The sequence below is a fragment of the Rana temporaria genome, chromosome 1, assembly GCF_905171775.1.
Source record: "Rana temporaria chromosome 1, aRanTem1.1, whole genome shotgun sequence".
NCBI classification, from domain to species: domain Eukaryota; kingdom Metazoa; phylum Chordata; class Amphibia; order Anura; family Ranidae; genus Rana; species Rana temporaria.
In genome coordinates this window covers 666,981,704-666,995,173 of record NC_053489.1, presented here as the reverse complement: position 1 = coordinate 666,995,173, position 13,470 = coordinate 666,981,704, and the positions used below count along the sequence as shown (strand labels likewise).

The window sequence follows — 13,470 nt, the reverse complement described above, 5'->3', positions numbered from 1 at the left end:
GGTCCCCCAGACAACAAACTTTGCGCACTTGTAGAGGTAGAGGGTGGCTACATGTGTGCCAAGCTTGGGGTCCAGGGGCCAGTACCGGGTCCCCAAAGTCCGGGAGATCAGGCGCAAAAAGGTGACTCGAGTATAAGCCGAGGGGGGCATTTTTCAAAAAAAATTCCCGAAAAACTTGGTTTATACTCGAGCATATATGGTAAATGTTATTTGGGTACAATGTTGCATGACAATGCAATTGCCAGTTAAAGTAGCACAGTTCTGAATAGCAAAAATATATCCTGATTATGAAGGGGCTAAAGCCTTCCAAAAGTCAAGTGGTTAAATATATAAAATATTTTTATTTTTTTATTTTTACTGACTATTACACCACCTCTTTTAGTACTTGCTGTGACGGCTACAGAGGACAGAGTGGTTGGCTGGAAAAAGGAGGGTTAACATTTAAAAATAACCACACAAAAGAAAAAAAACACAAAAATGTTAATCCTTTAAAAGCGCATTTATTTAACAAATGAAAAATTCACAGCCGTGTTTTGCACCTTGCAAAAAAAGCATGGGTCCCTAGAACAGTACATTGTAAGAAATACAGTAACTAAAAAAGCAACAGTCATTGGGCCAGATTCACAAATGAGATACGACGGCGTTTCTCCTGATACGCCGTTGTATCTCTGTTTCTATCTATGTGACTGATTCATAGAATCAGTTACGCATAGATATCCCTAAGATCCGACAGGTGTAATTGTTTTACACTGTCAGATCTTAGGATGCAATACCGCGGCCGCCGCTGGGGGGAGTTCGCGTTGTAAACCAGCGTCGGGTATGCAAATTAGGAGTTACCGCGATCCACAGCGGTTTTTCGCGTTCGCTACGTCGCCGCTAGTCTAGTTTCCCGTCGCAAAGTTAGTCGTCGTTTTTTGGTGCCCTAACTTTAGTCAGCAAACGTATTGCTGTCTAAAGTATGGCCGTCGTTCCCGTGTCGAAATTTAAAATTTAACGTCGTTTGCGTAAGCCGTCCGGGAATACGGAAGTACACTACGCGCGTCGCCGTTCAAAAAAATGACGTCACGGCACGCAAAGCACGGCGGGAGTTAAGAAATGGAGCATGCGCAGTAGGTCCGGCGCGGGAGCGTGCCTAATTTAAATGGCACACGCCCATTTAAATTTGCCCGCCTTGCGTCGGAGGCCGCCGGCGTAGTTTTCATCGCAAGTGCTTGGTGAATCAGGCACTTGCGATGAAAAATTGCGGCGGTGTAACGTATCTAGGATAAGTTACGCCGCCGCGATTCTACGTGAATCTGGCCCATTGAGCTCATAAACCCTTTCCTAAAGCTAAAAAATGCAGTAAGAATGTGAGGTTTACATCAAGTTTCTACCAGGTCAAGGGCTATGTGGTAACAAAATATAAAATAAAACAAATGACAGATGTAAATAAACATAAACTAAGTTAGAATAATAAATTCAAGTTAAATAGGTAAAACAAAATATCTTTACACTTGACCTGGGTTTTTCCAAGACAGTCTTGCTTTTTCAGGACAGTTTCGTGACATCTGTGTCCTGGGATTAAAGGCCAGGGCATGGGGAGGGGGGCAGGAAAAGCATTAAATAATGGATATTAAATAAACTTCCCCCCTTCTCCGCCCCTCCTCTACACAAATAGGCCCCTTTTCTGCCTATTTAACCTTTTTCATGTAAAGTCTCCGGCCTGCCCCCCCCCCCCCCCCCAAGCAAGTCACTCTCCTACAGGGGCGGACTGACCATTGGGACTCTCGGGCACTGCCCGGGGGCCCTATGCCACTAGGGGGCCCCATCAGGGTTGCCAGGCTCAATAAAACCAGGGACAGTATGTAAACATCTGTGTTTTTTTTTACATCTGTCCCTGATATGTCCAAAACCGACGTGCTTTTAATGTGAAAATCCTGAGATTTTATCTGCCCTGCCTATGCAATGCCTCCTGGCGTGGTGGCCATCTGTAAGCCCGGGGGCCCCATAATCTTCTATTGCCCAGGGGCCACATGAGTTGTCAGTCCACCCCTGCTCTCCTAGATGAATGATCTGCACAGTAGACAAAAGATATCTCCCATGGGACTTTGTTGCAGCAATAGAAATCACACAATTACAAGTTGGTATATAAAAAGTAGAAAAACTTTTATTGGACAACAGGTTTAAAAAAAATTGGCTGGACTAGACACGTCACTTCCTGACCTACAATGTACATATACTGCAGTGATATGTGAAATTATTAAAAATATATTGCATTTCCACCAAGTCAACTCTACGCGTTTCAACTTATTTAACGTCTTCATCAGAGAATAAAGGAAGTGGAAGCAATCAAAGATATAAACGTGACTGGATGTCCAGACCGACAGGTAATGGCTCAGTGGTGCAGACCACACGTGTCTCAGCCCAACCCGGACCTCAAGCCCCACAGAAGATCAATAAATATCAAGGAGAAGGCAACAGAGGCGGCTTGCTGGCATTCACTAATGGAAGAGTAAGAGGCCACAAAACATATATGTATAAAGCTGGATGGTAGACAACCGCAGCAAAAAGGAGAGCAATCTCCTATAAAGCCATCCAGCATGGGTTGACAGTATGGACTTTACTGGTTCCACTCAAGAGATGTAAATAAACATAAATTAAGTTAAAATAATAATTTAAAGTTAAATACGTAAAAAAAAAAATATCTTCATACTTGATCTGGGTTTGCCGGGACAGTCTTGCTTTTTTTGGTGTTTTGTGACATCTGTGTCCTTGGCTGTGTCCTGGGATTAAAGGCCAAGGCATGGGGACATCTGTGTTATTGGCTGTGTCCTGGGATTGAAGGCCCAGGCATGGGGACATTTGTTTCTCTGGCTGTGTCATGGGATTAAAGGCCAAGGCATGGGGACATCTGTGTTATTGGCTGTGTGCTGGGAATAAAGGCCAAGGCATGGGGACATCTGTTTCTCTGGCTGTGTCCTGGGATTAAAGGCCCAGGCATGGGGACATTTGTTTCTCTGGCTGTGTCCTGGGAATAAAGGCCAAGGCATGGGGACATTTGTTTCTCTGGCTGTGTCCTGGGATTAAAGGCCCAGGCATGGGGACATTTGTTTCTCTGGCTGTGTCCTGGGAATAAAGGCCAAGGCATGGGGACATCTGTGTCCTTGGCTGTGTCCTGGGATTAAAGGCCCAGGCATGGGGACATTTGTTTCTCTGGCTGTGTCCTGGGAATAAAGGCCAAGGCATGGGGACATCTGTGTCCTTGGCTGTGTCCTGGGAATAAAGGCCCAGGCATGGGGACATTTGTTTCTCTGGCTGTGTCCTGGGATTAAAGGCCCAGGCATGGGGACATTTGTTTCTCTGGCTGTGTCCTGGGAATAAAGGCCAAGGCATGGGGACATCTGTGTCCTTGGCTGTGTCCTGGGATTAAAGGCCCAGGCATGGGGACATTTGTTTCTCTGGCTGTGTCCTGGGAATAAAGGCCAAGGCATGGGGACATCTGTGTCCTTGGCTGTGTCCTGGGATTAAAGGCCCAGGCATGGGGACATTTGTTTCTCTGGCTGTGTCCTGGGAATAAAGGCCAAGGCATGGGGACATCTGTGTCCTTGGCTGTGTCCTGGGATTAAAGGCCCAGGCATGGGGACATTTGTTTCTCTGGCTGTGTCCTGGGAATAAAGGCCAAGGCATGGGGACATCTGTGTCCTTGGCTGTGTCCTGGGATTAAAGGCCCAGGCATGGGGACATTTGTTTCTCTGGCTGTGTCCTGGAAATAAAGGCCAAGGCATGGGGACATCTGTGTCCTTGGCTGTGTCCTGGGATTAAAGGCCCAGGCATGGGGACATTTGTTTCTCTGGCTGTGTCCTGGGAATAAAGGCCAAGGCATGGGGACATCTGTGTCTTTGGCTGTGTCCTGGGATTAAAGGCCCAGGCATGGGGACATTTGTTTCTCTGGCTGTGTCCTGGGAATAAAGGCCAAGGCATGGGGACATCTGTGTCCTTGGCTGTGTCCTGGGAATAAAGGCCCAGGCATGGGGACATTTGTTTCTCTGGCTGTGTCCTGGGAATAAAGGCCAAGGCATGGGGACATCTGTGTCCTTGGCTGTGTCCTGGGATTAAAGGCCCAGGCATGGGGACATTTGTTTCTCTGGCTGTGTCCTGGAAATAAAGGCCAAGGCATGGGGACATCTGTGTCCTTGGCTGTGTCCTGGGATTAAAGGCCCAGGCATGGGGACATTTGTTTCTCTGGCTGTGTCCTGGGAATAAAGGCCAAGGCATGGGGACATCTGTGTCTTTGGCTGTGTCCTGGGATTAAAGGCCCAGGCATGGGGACATTTGTTTCTCTGGCTGTGTCCTGGGAATAAAGGCCAAGGCATGGGGACATCTGTGTCCTTGGCTGTGTCCTGGGATTAAAGGCCCAGGCATGGGGACATTTGTTTCTCTGGCTGTGTCCTGGGAATAAAGGCCAAGGCATGGGGACATCTGTGTCCTTGGCTGTGTCCTGGGAATAAAGGCCCAGGCATGGGGACATTTGTTTCTCTGGCTGTGTCCTGGGAATAAAGGCCAAGGCATGGGGACATCTGTGTCCTTGGCTGTGTCCTGGGATTAAAGGCCCAGGCATGGGGACATTTGTTTCTCTGGCTGTGTCCTGGAAATAAAGGCCAAGGCATGGGGACATCTGTGTCCTTGGCTGTGTCCTGGGATTAAAGGCCCAGGCATGGGGACATTTGTTTCTCTGGCTGTGTCCTGGGAATAAAGGCCAAGGCATGGGGACATCTGTGTCTTTGGCTGTGTCCTGGGATTAAAGGCCCAGGCATGGGGACATTTGTTTCTCTGGCTGTGTCCTGGGAATAAAGGCCAAGGCATGGGGACATTGTGTCCTGGGATTAAAGGCCCAGGCATGGGGACATCTGTGTCCTTGGCTGTGTCCTGGGAATAAAGGCCCAGGCATGGGGACATTTGTTTCTCTGGCTGTGTCCTGGGAATAAAGGCCAAGGCATGCGCCACGTCATCGGGAGGCCCGCTGCTTCTTCCAGGCTCAGCCCCCGATGACGTCACAAAGAACACGAAGGTATGGGACCGAGCGGTGGCAGAAGACAAAATTAAATTTCATAACGGACCTCCAGCATCCAACTTGGACTCTTCATTCGTGTTACTTTTCCTTTTCTTCCAGCCTAAGCAACAAAATACATAAATAAATAAAATGTTAAAGTGGAACTCCAGGAGTTTTCTATAACGATGGTTATCATTCATACTGGATATTACCGTCAGCCCTGATATTCTGGCATTGCAGGTCTCATACATTGAAGAGAGACTATTGTTTACCCTTCCTTTCCCTGTATCCATTCACAAATTACAAAGCTTTCTATGAATGGACAAGGGAAGAGGGAAGGGAGGGTAAATGGCAGGATCTTTCCTTGTCTACTAACCCTTCCTGCCCAGCGTATACTAATATGACGTCCGCAGGAACCTCTTGTCCCTCCGGGGCGGACGTTATATGACGTCCGGGCATTCCCGGCCGTCTAGGGGGTGCGCACCTGCCGCATTGCTCGGGACACGGTGCGCGTGCCCGGCGGACGCGATGTCCGCCGGGCACCCACGATTGCCCGTAATCACGGCAGGACCATGGATCTGCGTGTGTAAACACACAGATCCATGTCCTGTCAGAGGTGAGGAGACCGATGTGTGTTCCCAGTACAGAGGAACACACATCGGTCTCCTCCCCTTGTGAGTCCCCTCCCCCTACAGTTAGAATCACTCCCTAGCCACTTCAGCCCCTGGACCATATTGCTGGTCAATGACCGGGCCACTTTTTGCGATTCGGCACTGCGTCGCTTTAACTGACAATTGCGCGGTCGTGGCTCCCAAACAAAATTGACGTCCTTTTTTTCCCACAAATAGAGCTTTCTTTTGGTGGTATTTGATCACCTCTGCGGCTTTTATTTTTTGCGCTAAAAACAAAAATAGAACGACAATTTTGGAAAAAAAATTATATTTTTTACTTTTTGCTATAATAAATGTCCCCAAAAATATATAAAAAAAATGTTGTTCCTCAGTTTAGGCCGATACGTATTCTTCTACCTATTTTTCGTAAAAAAACTCTCCCTATGATGCCAACGATGGGGCACAATTCTTCCCAAAAACACAATTTTTTCCAACACACCAACAATGGGGCACAACAACACCAACGATGGGGCACAATTCTTTCCACTTACACCAAAGATGGGCTGTTCTTTTTTTCCACTGACATCAAGACCTTTTCTACACCCAATGACCAAAGTCCGGCCCACCTTATGTCTGAAGGAGCCATAAATTGGCCCTTTTTTTTTCGAAAGTTTGGAGACCCCCTGGATTAGACCATCTATTTTATAAAAGCTTTTTTTTTTTACATATAAACTTTCCCATAACATGGGTTTTTTATTTAGACCATCTTTTATTGTTCACAGATATTCCAGCATGCGCTCCTAATGGGTTGGATTTCTGACGAAACGCGTCGAGTTTTGAAGATACAGTCCCCATTTCCTTCATTGCTTTTATGGTCAATTATTTGTCCATCACAAGGTTTATTCCATCACACTCATGTACTATGTATACTTGCTTCCCTATTATGGCAATCATGTTTTACATTATGGTTATATGTATGAAATGCATTACACTCAGTGGCCCAGATTCAAGTAGAATTGCGCAATATTTGCGGGGGAGCAGGGCAACGATTTTGCCTTGCGCCCCCGCAAATATTTTGCGCTGCCCCCTTTAACGGAGCAGTAGCTACGTGAATTGCGAGGGCGCGCCGGCAAATTTGCCCGGCGTAAGCGCGCGCAAGTTAAATGATCCCGCCGGGGGCGGGATTCATTTAAATTAGGCGCGCTCCCGCGCCGAGCGTACAGCGCATGCTCCGTCGGGAAACTTTCCCGACGTGCATTGCGGCAAATGACGTCGCAAGGACGTCATTTGCTTCTAAGTGAACGTGAATGGCGTCCAGCGCCATTCACGTTTCACTTACGCAAACGACGTGAAATTCAAATTTCACGGCGCGGGAAGGCCGGCTATACTTTAGCATTGGCTGCCCCTACTATTAGAAGGGGCAGCCTTGCGCTAAAAGTAGCCGTACGGAAACTCCGTACCTGGCTTGCGCGGGGCAAGCTTGTGAATCAGTGGTAGTATGCAATTTGATACACAACGTGAACGCCCCCTAGCGGCCCCCGCAAGAATGCAGCCTAAAATCTGCGAGGCATAAGAGCCTTATGCCGCGTAGATTTTAGCCTGCAGTCGGTGTAACGAGGTTCCTGAATCAGGAGCACTCGTTACACCGGAGCAAGTAAGCACTTGCGCTGCGTAACCTATGGTTGCGCGGGCGCAAGTGCTTCTTGAATCTGGGCCATTATTTTAGGGTCTTTGTATATGCTTTGAGTATTTACTTTTCATGAACAATGCTGCGCATCTTGGGCCGGATTCAGAAAGAGATACGACGGCGTATCTCCTGATACGCCGTCGTATCTCTGAGTTCCGCCGGTCGTATCTATGCGACTGATTCAGAGAATCAGTTACGCATAGATATCCCTAAGATCCGACAGGTGTAAGTGACTTACACCGTCGGTTCTTAGGCTGCAATTCCAGGCTGGCCGCTAGGTGGCGATTCCGTATTTTTACGCGAGGAATATGCAAATGAGGATTTACGCCGATTCAGAAACAAACGACCGCCCGGCGCTTTTTTTTTTACGTCGTTTGCGTTCGGCATTTTCCGGCGTATAGTTACCCCTGCTATATGAGGGGTAGCTAATGTTAAGTATGGCCGTCGTTCCCGCACCGAGTTTTGAAATTATACGTCGTTTGCGCGAGTCGTTCGCGAATACGGCTGGACGTAATCCTTGCGACGTCATTTAGAGCAATGCACACTGGGATATTTTACGGACCGCGCATGTGCCGTTCAAACAAAACGTAAAAAAACGCGGGGTCAACACACATTGTAATAAAACACGCCCCCTACATCCCCATTTGAATTACGCGGCCTTACGCCGCAACACATACGTTACGCCGCCGTAACTAAGGGCGCAAGTTCTTTCTGAATAAAGAACTCGCGCCCAAAGTTAGAGCGGCGTCACGTATCGGAGATACGTTACGCGGGCCGGACAGATACGCCATTGTATCTGAATCCGGCCCATTGACACTTATGCCAATAAATATTTACTCCCAAATTGTGTTTCAGCCTCCCTCACTCAAAGTCCCATACTTTTTTTATTCTTTTGAATTCCAATAACGAGGAAAGGGAGGGTAAACAACAAGATCTACCCTTGTCCATTCACAGAACACCTTGTAATCTTTCACAAAATACAACGGCCCAGATTCAAGAAGCAATTGCGCCCGTGTAACCATATGTTACACGGCGCAATTGCTTACTTGCTCCGGTGTAACGAGTGCTCCTGATTCAGGAACCTCGTTGCACCGACTGCAGCCTAAAATCTGCGCGGCATAAGGCTCTTATGCCTCGCAGATTTTAGGCTGCATTCTTGCGTGTGCCGCTAGGGGGCGCTCCCATTGTGATCTGTGTATAGTATGCAAATTGCATACTACCAACTGATTCACAAACTTGCGCGGGCCCCGCGCAAGCCAGGTACAGAGTTTCCGTACGGCAACTTCAGCGCAAGGCTGCCCTTTCTAATAGCAGGGGCAGCCAATGCTAAAGTATAGCCGCAGCTCCTGCGCCGTGAAATTTGAATTTCACGGCGTTTGCGTAAGTGATTCGTGAATGGTGCTGGACGCCATTCACGTTCACTTTGAAGCAAATGACGTCCTTGCGACGTCATTTGCCGCAATGCACGTCGGGAAAGTATCCCGACGGAGCATGCGCTGTACGCTCGGCGCGGGAGCGCGCCTAATTTAAATGATTCCCGCCCCCGGCGGGATCATTTACATTGCGCGCGCTTACGCCGGGCAATTTTGCCGGCGCGCCCTCGCAATTTACGGAGCTACTGCTCCGTGAATCGAGGGCAGCGCAAAATATTTGCGTGGGCGCAGGGCAAAATCGTTGCCCTGTGCCCGCGCAAATATAGCGCAATTCTACCTGAATCTGGGCCAACGTTTTCTGTAAATGGACAAGGGTAGAGGGAAGGGAAGATAAATGACAGGACCTCCCCTTGTCTATTCTGAGAACGCCTAGTAGCTTGTAAACGGAATTCAAGATGATTTGTGAATAGACAAGGAAAGATGAAATGGAGGATAAACTATAGGATCGTCGCTTGTCTATTCACAGAACATCAGGGGGCAGATCCACAAAGAGAGTACGCCGGCATATCTACTGAAACGCCGGCGTACTTTCAAATTTCCTGCGTCGTATCTTTAGTTTGAATCCTCAAACCAAGATACGACGGCTTCTGGGTTAGATCCAACAGGTGTACTTCATACGCCTTTGGATCGTAGATGCAATACTTCGGCGTCCGCTGGGTGGAGTTCGTCGTTTTCCGCGTCGAGTATGCAAATTAGCTATTTCCGACGATCCACGAACGTACGCACGGCCGTCGCATTCTCTTACGTCGTCTCTAGTCGGCTTTTTCCGGCGTATAGTTAGAGCTGCTGTTTTGCGGCGTATAGTTAGACCTGCTATGTTAAGTATGGCCGTCGTTCCCGCGTTTCATTTGAATTTTTTTTTTTTTGCGTAAGTCATTCGTGAATCGGGATGGACGTAATTTACGTCCAGATCAAAACCAATGACGTCCTTGCAACGTCATTTAGCGCAATGCACGGCGGGAAATTTAGGGACGGCGCATGCGCAGTTTGTTCGGCGCGGGGACGCGCTTCATTTAAATGAAAGACGCCCCCCTACTCGCCGATTTGAATTAGGCGCCGTTACGCCACAAGAGATACACTACGCCGCCGTAACTTACGGCGCAAATTCTTTCTGGTTTCGAACTAAGGACAAGTAAGTTACGGCGGCGTAGCGTATCTCTGATACGCTGCGCGGGTGCAGATCTCTGTGGATCTGCCCCCTTGTATTTTGTAAATAGAATACAAGACAATTTGTGAATAGACAAGGGTAAGGGAAGGTAAGAGTAAATTACAGAATCTCCACTTATCTACCGTATTTGCCGGCATATAAGACGACTGGGCGTATAAGACGACCCCCTAATTTTCCAGGTAAAATGTTGGTTTTGGGATATACCATATTTATCGCGGTATAACGCGCTCCCGCGTATACCGCGCACCCCCAAAGTTGACCCGAATCCTGTGGAAAAAAAGTTTTTTTGTGGTTTTTGTACTTACAGTTTTGGCGTCTTGCGCGGAGTCCATCGGCGGCCTCGTCGGGTCCGGCGTTCGTCTGCGGCTTCGGGTGTCCTCTTCGGCGGGTCCGGCGTCCTTCTGCGGCTTCGGGTGTCCTCTTTGGCGGGTCCGGCGTCCTTCTGCGGCTTCGGGTGTCCTTCTGCGGCATCCTCGCGTCCTCCCCGCTCGTTTCCCGCGCCGAGTTTGAATACTGCGCCGACATATACAGAGCGCAGTACACTCGTGTATTGTCGGCAATGCTCGGCTACTCGCGCTGACGTCCTGTACGTCCAGGACGTGAGCGCGAAAGGAGACGAGACTGCCCGACTATACCCGAGTGTACTGCGCTCGGTATATGTCGGCGCAGTATTCAAAACTCGGCGCGGGAAAGCGGGTATCGGCGTATACCGCGCACCCACGATTTTGCCCTGATTTTCAAGGCAAAAAAGTGCGCGATATATGCCGATAAATACGGTACTCACCATATAAGACGACCCCCTTCCTACTAGTCATGCCTCGCCTCACCTCACTGTGCCATTACATGCCTCACTGTGCCACCGATACATGCCTCACTGTGCCACCGTTACATGCCTCACTGTGCCACCGATACATGCCTCACTGTGCCACCGATACATGCCTCACTGTGCCACCGATACATGCCTCACTGTGCCACCGATACATGCCTCACTGTGCCATTGATACATGCCTCACTGTGCCATTGATACATGCCTCACTGTGCCATTGGTACATACCTCACTGTGCCATTGATACATGCCTCACTGTGTCACTGCATGTCTCGATCCCTTACCTTATCCCTGTACCCTGACATGCTGAATCTCAGACCGTGGCCGTCCATTTTTCAAAAGCCGCGCCTCCTCCTTCTGCTGTTGTGTGATAGGCAGAACACACAGCTTCCCAGGAGACACTGGGGCAGATCAGGTACCGCTGCGCACTCCTTACGGAGGCGCAGCGTCCCGTTTTTGCCCTGCGCCCCCGCAAATTATTTGCGCTACGCTTCATTCACGAAGCAGTAGCCACGTAATTTGCGTGGGCGCTCTTCAAAAATGCCCGGCGTAAGGGCGTGTAATTTAAATGATCCCGTAGGGGGCGTGGATCATTTAAATTAGGCGCGTTCCCGCGCCGAGCGTAGTGCGCATGCTCCCTCGGGAAACTTTCCCGACGTGCATTGCGGTAAATGACGTCGCAAGGACGTCATTTGCTTCAAAGTGAACGTGAATGGCGTCCAGCGCCATGCACGATTCACTTACGCAAACGACGTAAAATGTAAACTTCGTGACGCGGGAACGACGGGTATACTTTAGCATTGGCTGCCCCTGCTAATAGCAGGAGCAGCCTTACGCGAAAACCGACGTACGCAAACGACGTAAACTGCGTACGCAGGGCTCGCGTAGGGTTGTGAATCCGCGTTAGTATGCAATTTGCATACTATACGCTGACCACTACGGGAACGCCCCCTAGCGGCCATCGTAAGAATGCCGCCTAAGATATGCGGGCATAAGAGCCTTATGCTAGTCATATCTTAGGCTGCAGTCGGCGTAACGAGGTTCCTGAATCAGGAGCATTCGAAACGCCGGCGCAAGTAAGCAATTGCGCTGCGTAACTATGGTTACGCAGACGCAATTGCTTTTTGAATCTGGGCCACTGTGTTCAGTGTTCCGCCTATCACGGATGCCCTCTCGTCCGAGGACGAGAAGGCATCCGTGATAGGCGGAACTGGCGTAAAAGACGACCCCCAACTTTTAAGAAAAATTTCAGGGGTTAAAAAGTCGTCTTATACGCCGGAAAATACGGTAATAAAACAAAGAAATATCGTAATTAATTGTGCCAAAACAGTGTTCCTAAAACAAATATAATACTTACAGCATAGAATGAAGATCCCGATTTTCAAAATCACGAGCACCAGAGGGAAGGCGATCAGAGCCCAAAGAGTGACATTTGCCGCGTCTGGAAAACAGATATCATGACTATTAAGGAATCATGGATGATGATCTTTTAGTATCTTTATTCCTGCTGAACCGGCCAAAATTGTGCCTGGCAGGAAAAATCGGCCTACCAGCTAGAGCTGCACGATTTTGGACAAAATGAGAAGCGCAATTATTTTTTCTTGCTTAGAATAAAGATCACGATTCTCGGCGTAACATCATCTTTTACATTATACCAAATAATTTCAGCTAGCTTTACTGTTTTTTTTTATTGATGGAAGTGCATTTTCTCCCAAAAAAAATGCATTTGAAAAGCTGCTGCACAAATACGATGAGACATAAAATATCGCAACGACCGCCATTTTATTCTCAAGGGTCTCTGCTAATATATATATATGTGTGGGGGTTCTAAGTAATTTACTAGCAAAAAAAAAAAAAATTACGGATTTTGGGCCAGATTCACAAAGGAGATACGACGGTGTATCTACAGATATCTACAGATACACCATCGTATCTCTGACTTACACTGGTCCTATCTATGCACCTGATTCATAGAATCAGATACGCATAGATAGGGCTAGATCTGACTGTGTTACACTGTCGGATCTTTTTTTCAATTTAAAAATGGCGCCGGGGGCGTTCCCGCTGATTTACGACAAATAATATGTAAATCAGCGAGATACGCAAATTCGCGAACGTACGCGGACCCGTCGCAGTGTTCTTACGTCGTTTCCGTAGTGGTTTTCCGTCGTATACTTACCCCTTCTTTTATCAAGCGCAGCCAATGTTAAGTATAGCCGGCGTTCCCGCGTCGAATTTGAATTTTCCTACGTCGTTTGCGTACGCCGATTCACGAACACGCGCGTCGCAAGTCCCGCTGCAACCACTGACGTCCTAGTGACGTCAGTGGGAGCAATGCACGCCGGGAAATTCCCCGGACGACGCATGCGCATTTAAATCGGCGCGGGAACGCGCCTGATTTAAATATGACACTCCCCTAGCCGCGGAATTTGAATTCCGCTGGGGGATTTAGGATCCGCCGTCGCAAGTTTGGAGGTAAGTTGTTTGTGAATTAGCCACTTGCCTCTCAAACTTGCGGGAGCGGATCTTAATTCACGTAGATCGAGCGGATCTATAGATCCGCTGCGCTACGTGAATCTGGCCCTTTAACACTAATAGGTAGATTCACAAAGAGTTAGGCCGGCTTATCTACAGATAAGCCGACCTAACTCTGAATCTACGCCGACCTATGTTTAAGCGTATGCTCAAACAGAGATAAACTTAAACATACCTAAGA

General features: G+C 48.4%; 1 protein-coding gene across 1 annotated transcript in view; it reads right to left on the bottom strand.

The window, feature by feature from the left end:
- Positions 1-4,884: 4,884 nt before the first annotated feature.
- Positions 4,885-13,470, bottom strand: part of LOC120924586 — a 45,788-nt gene continuing 37,202 nt past the window's right edge. Inside the window, exons 8-9 of the mRNA XM_040335572.1 lie at positions 12,112-12,195; positions 4,885-5,150 (exon numbers count right to left, since the gene is read on the bottom strand). Coding sequence (XP_040191506.1) covers positions 5,086-5,150; positions 12,112-12,195 — 149 coding nt within the window. The 3' untranslated portion in view covers positions 4,885-5,085. The remainder of the gene's footprint in view (positions 5,151-12,111; positions 12,196-13,470) is intronic.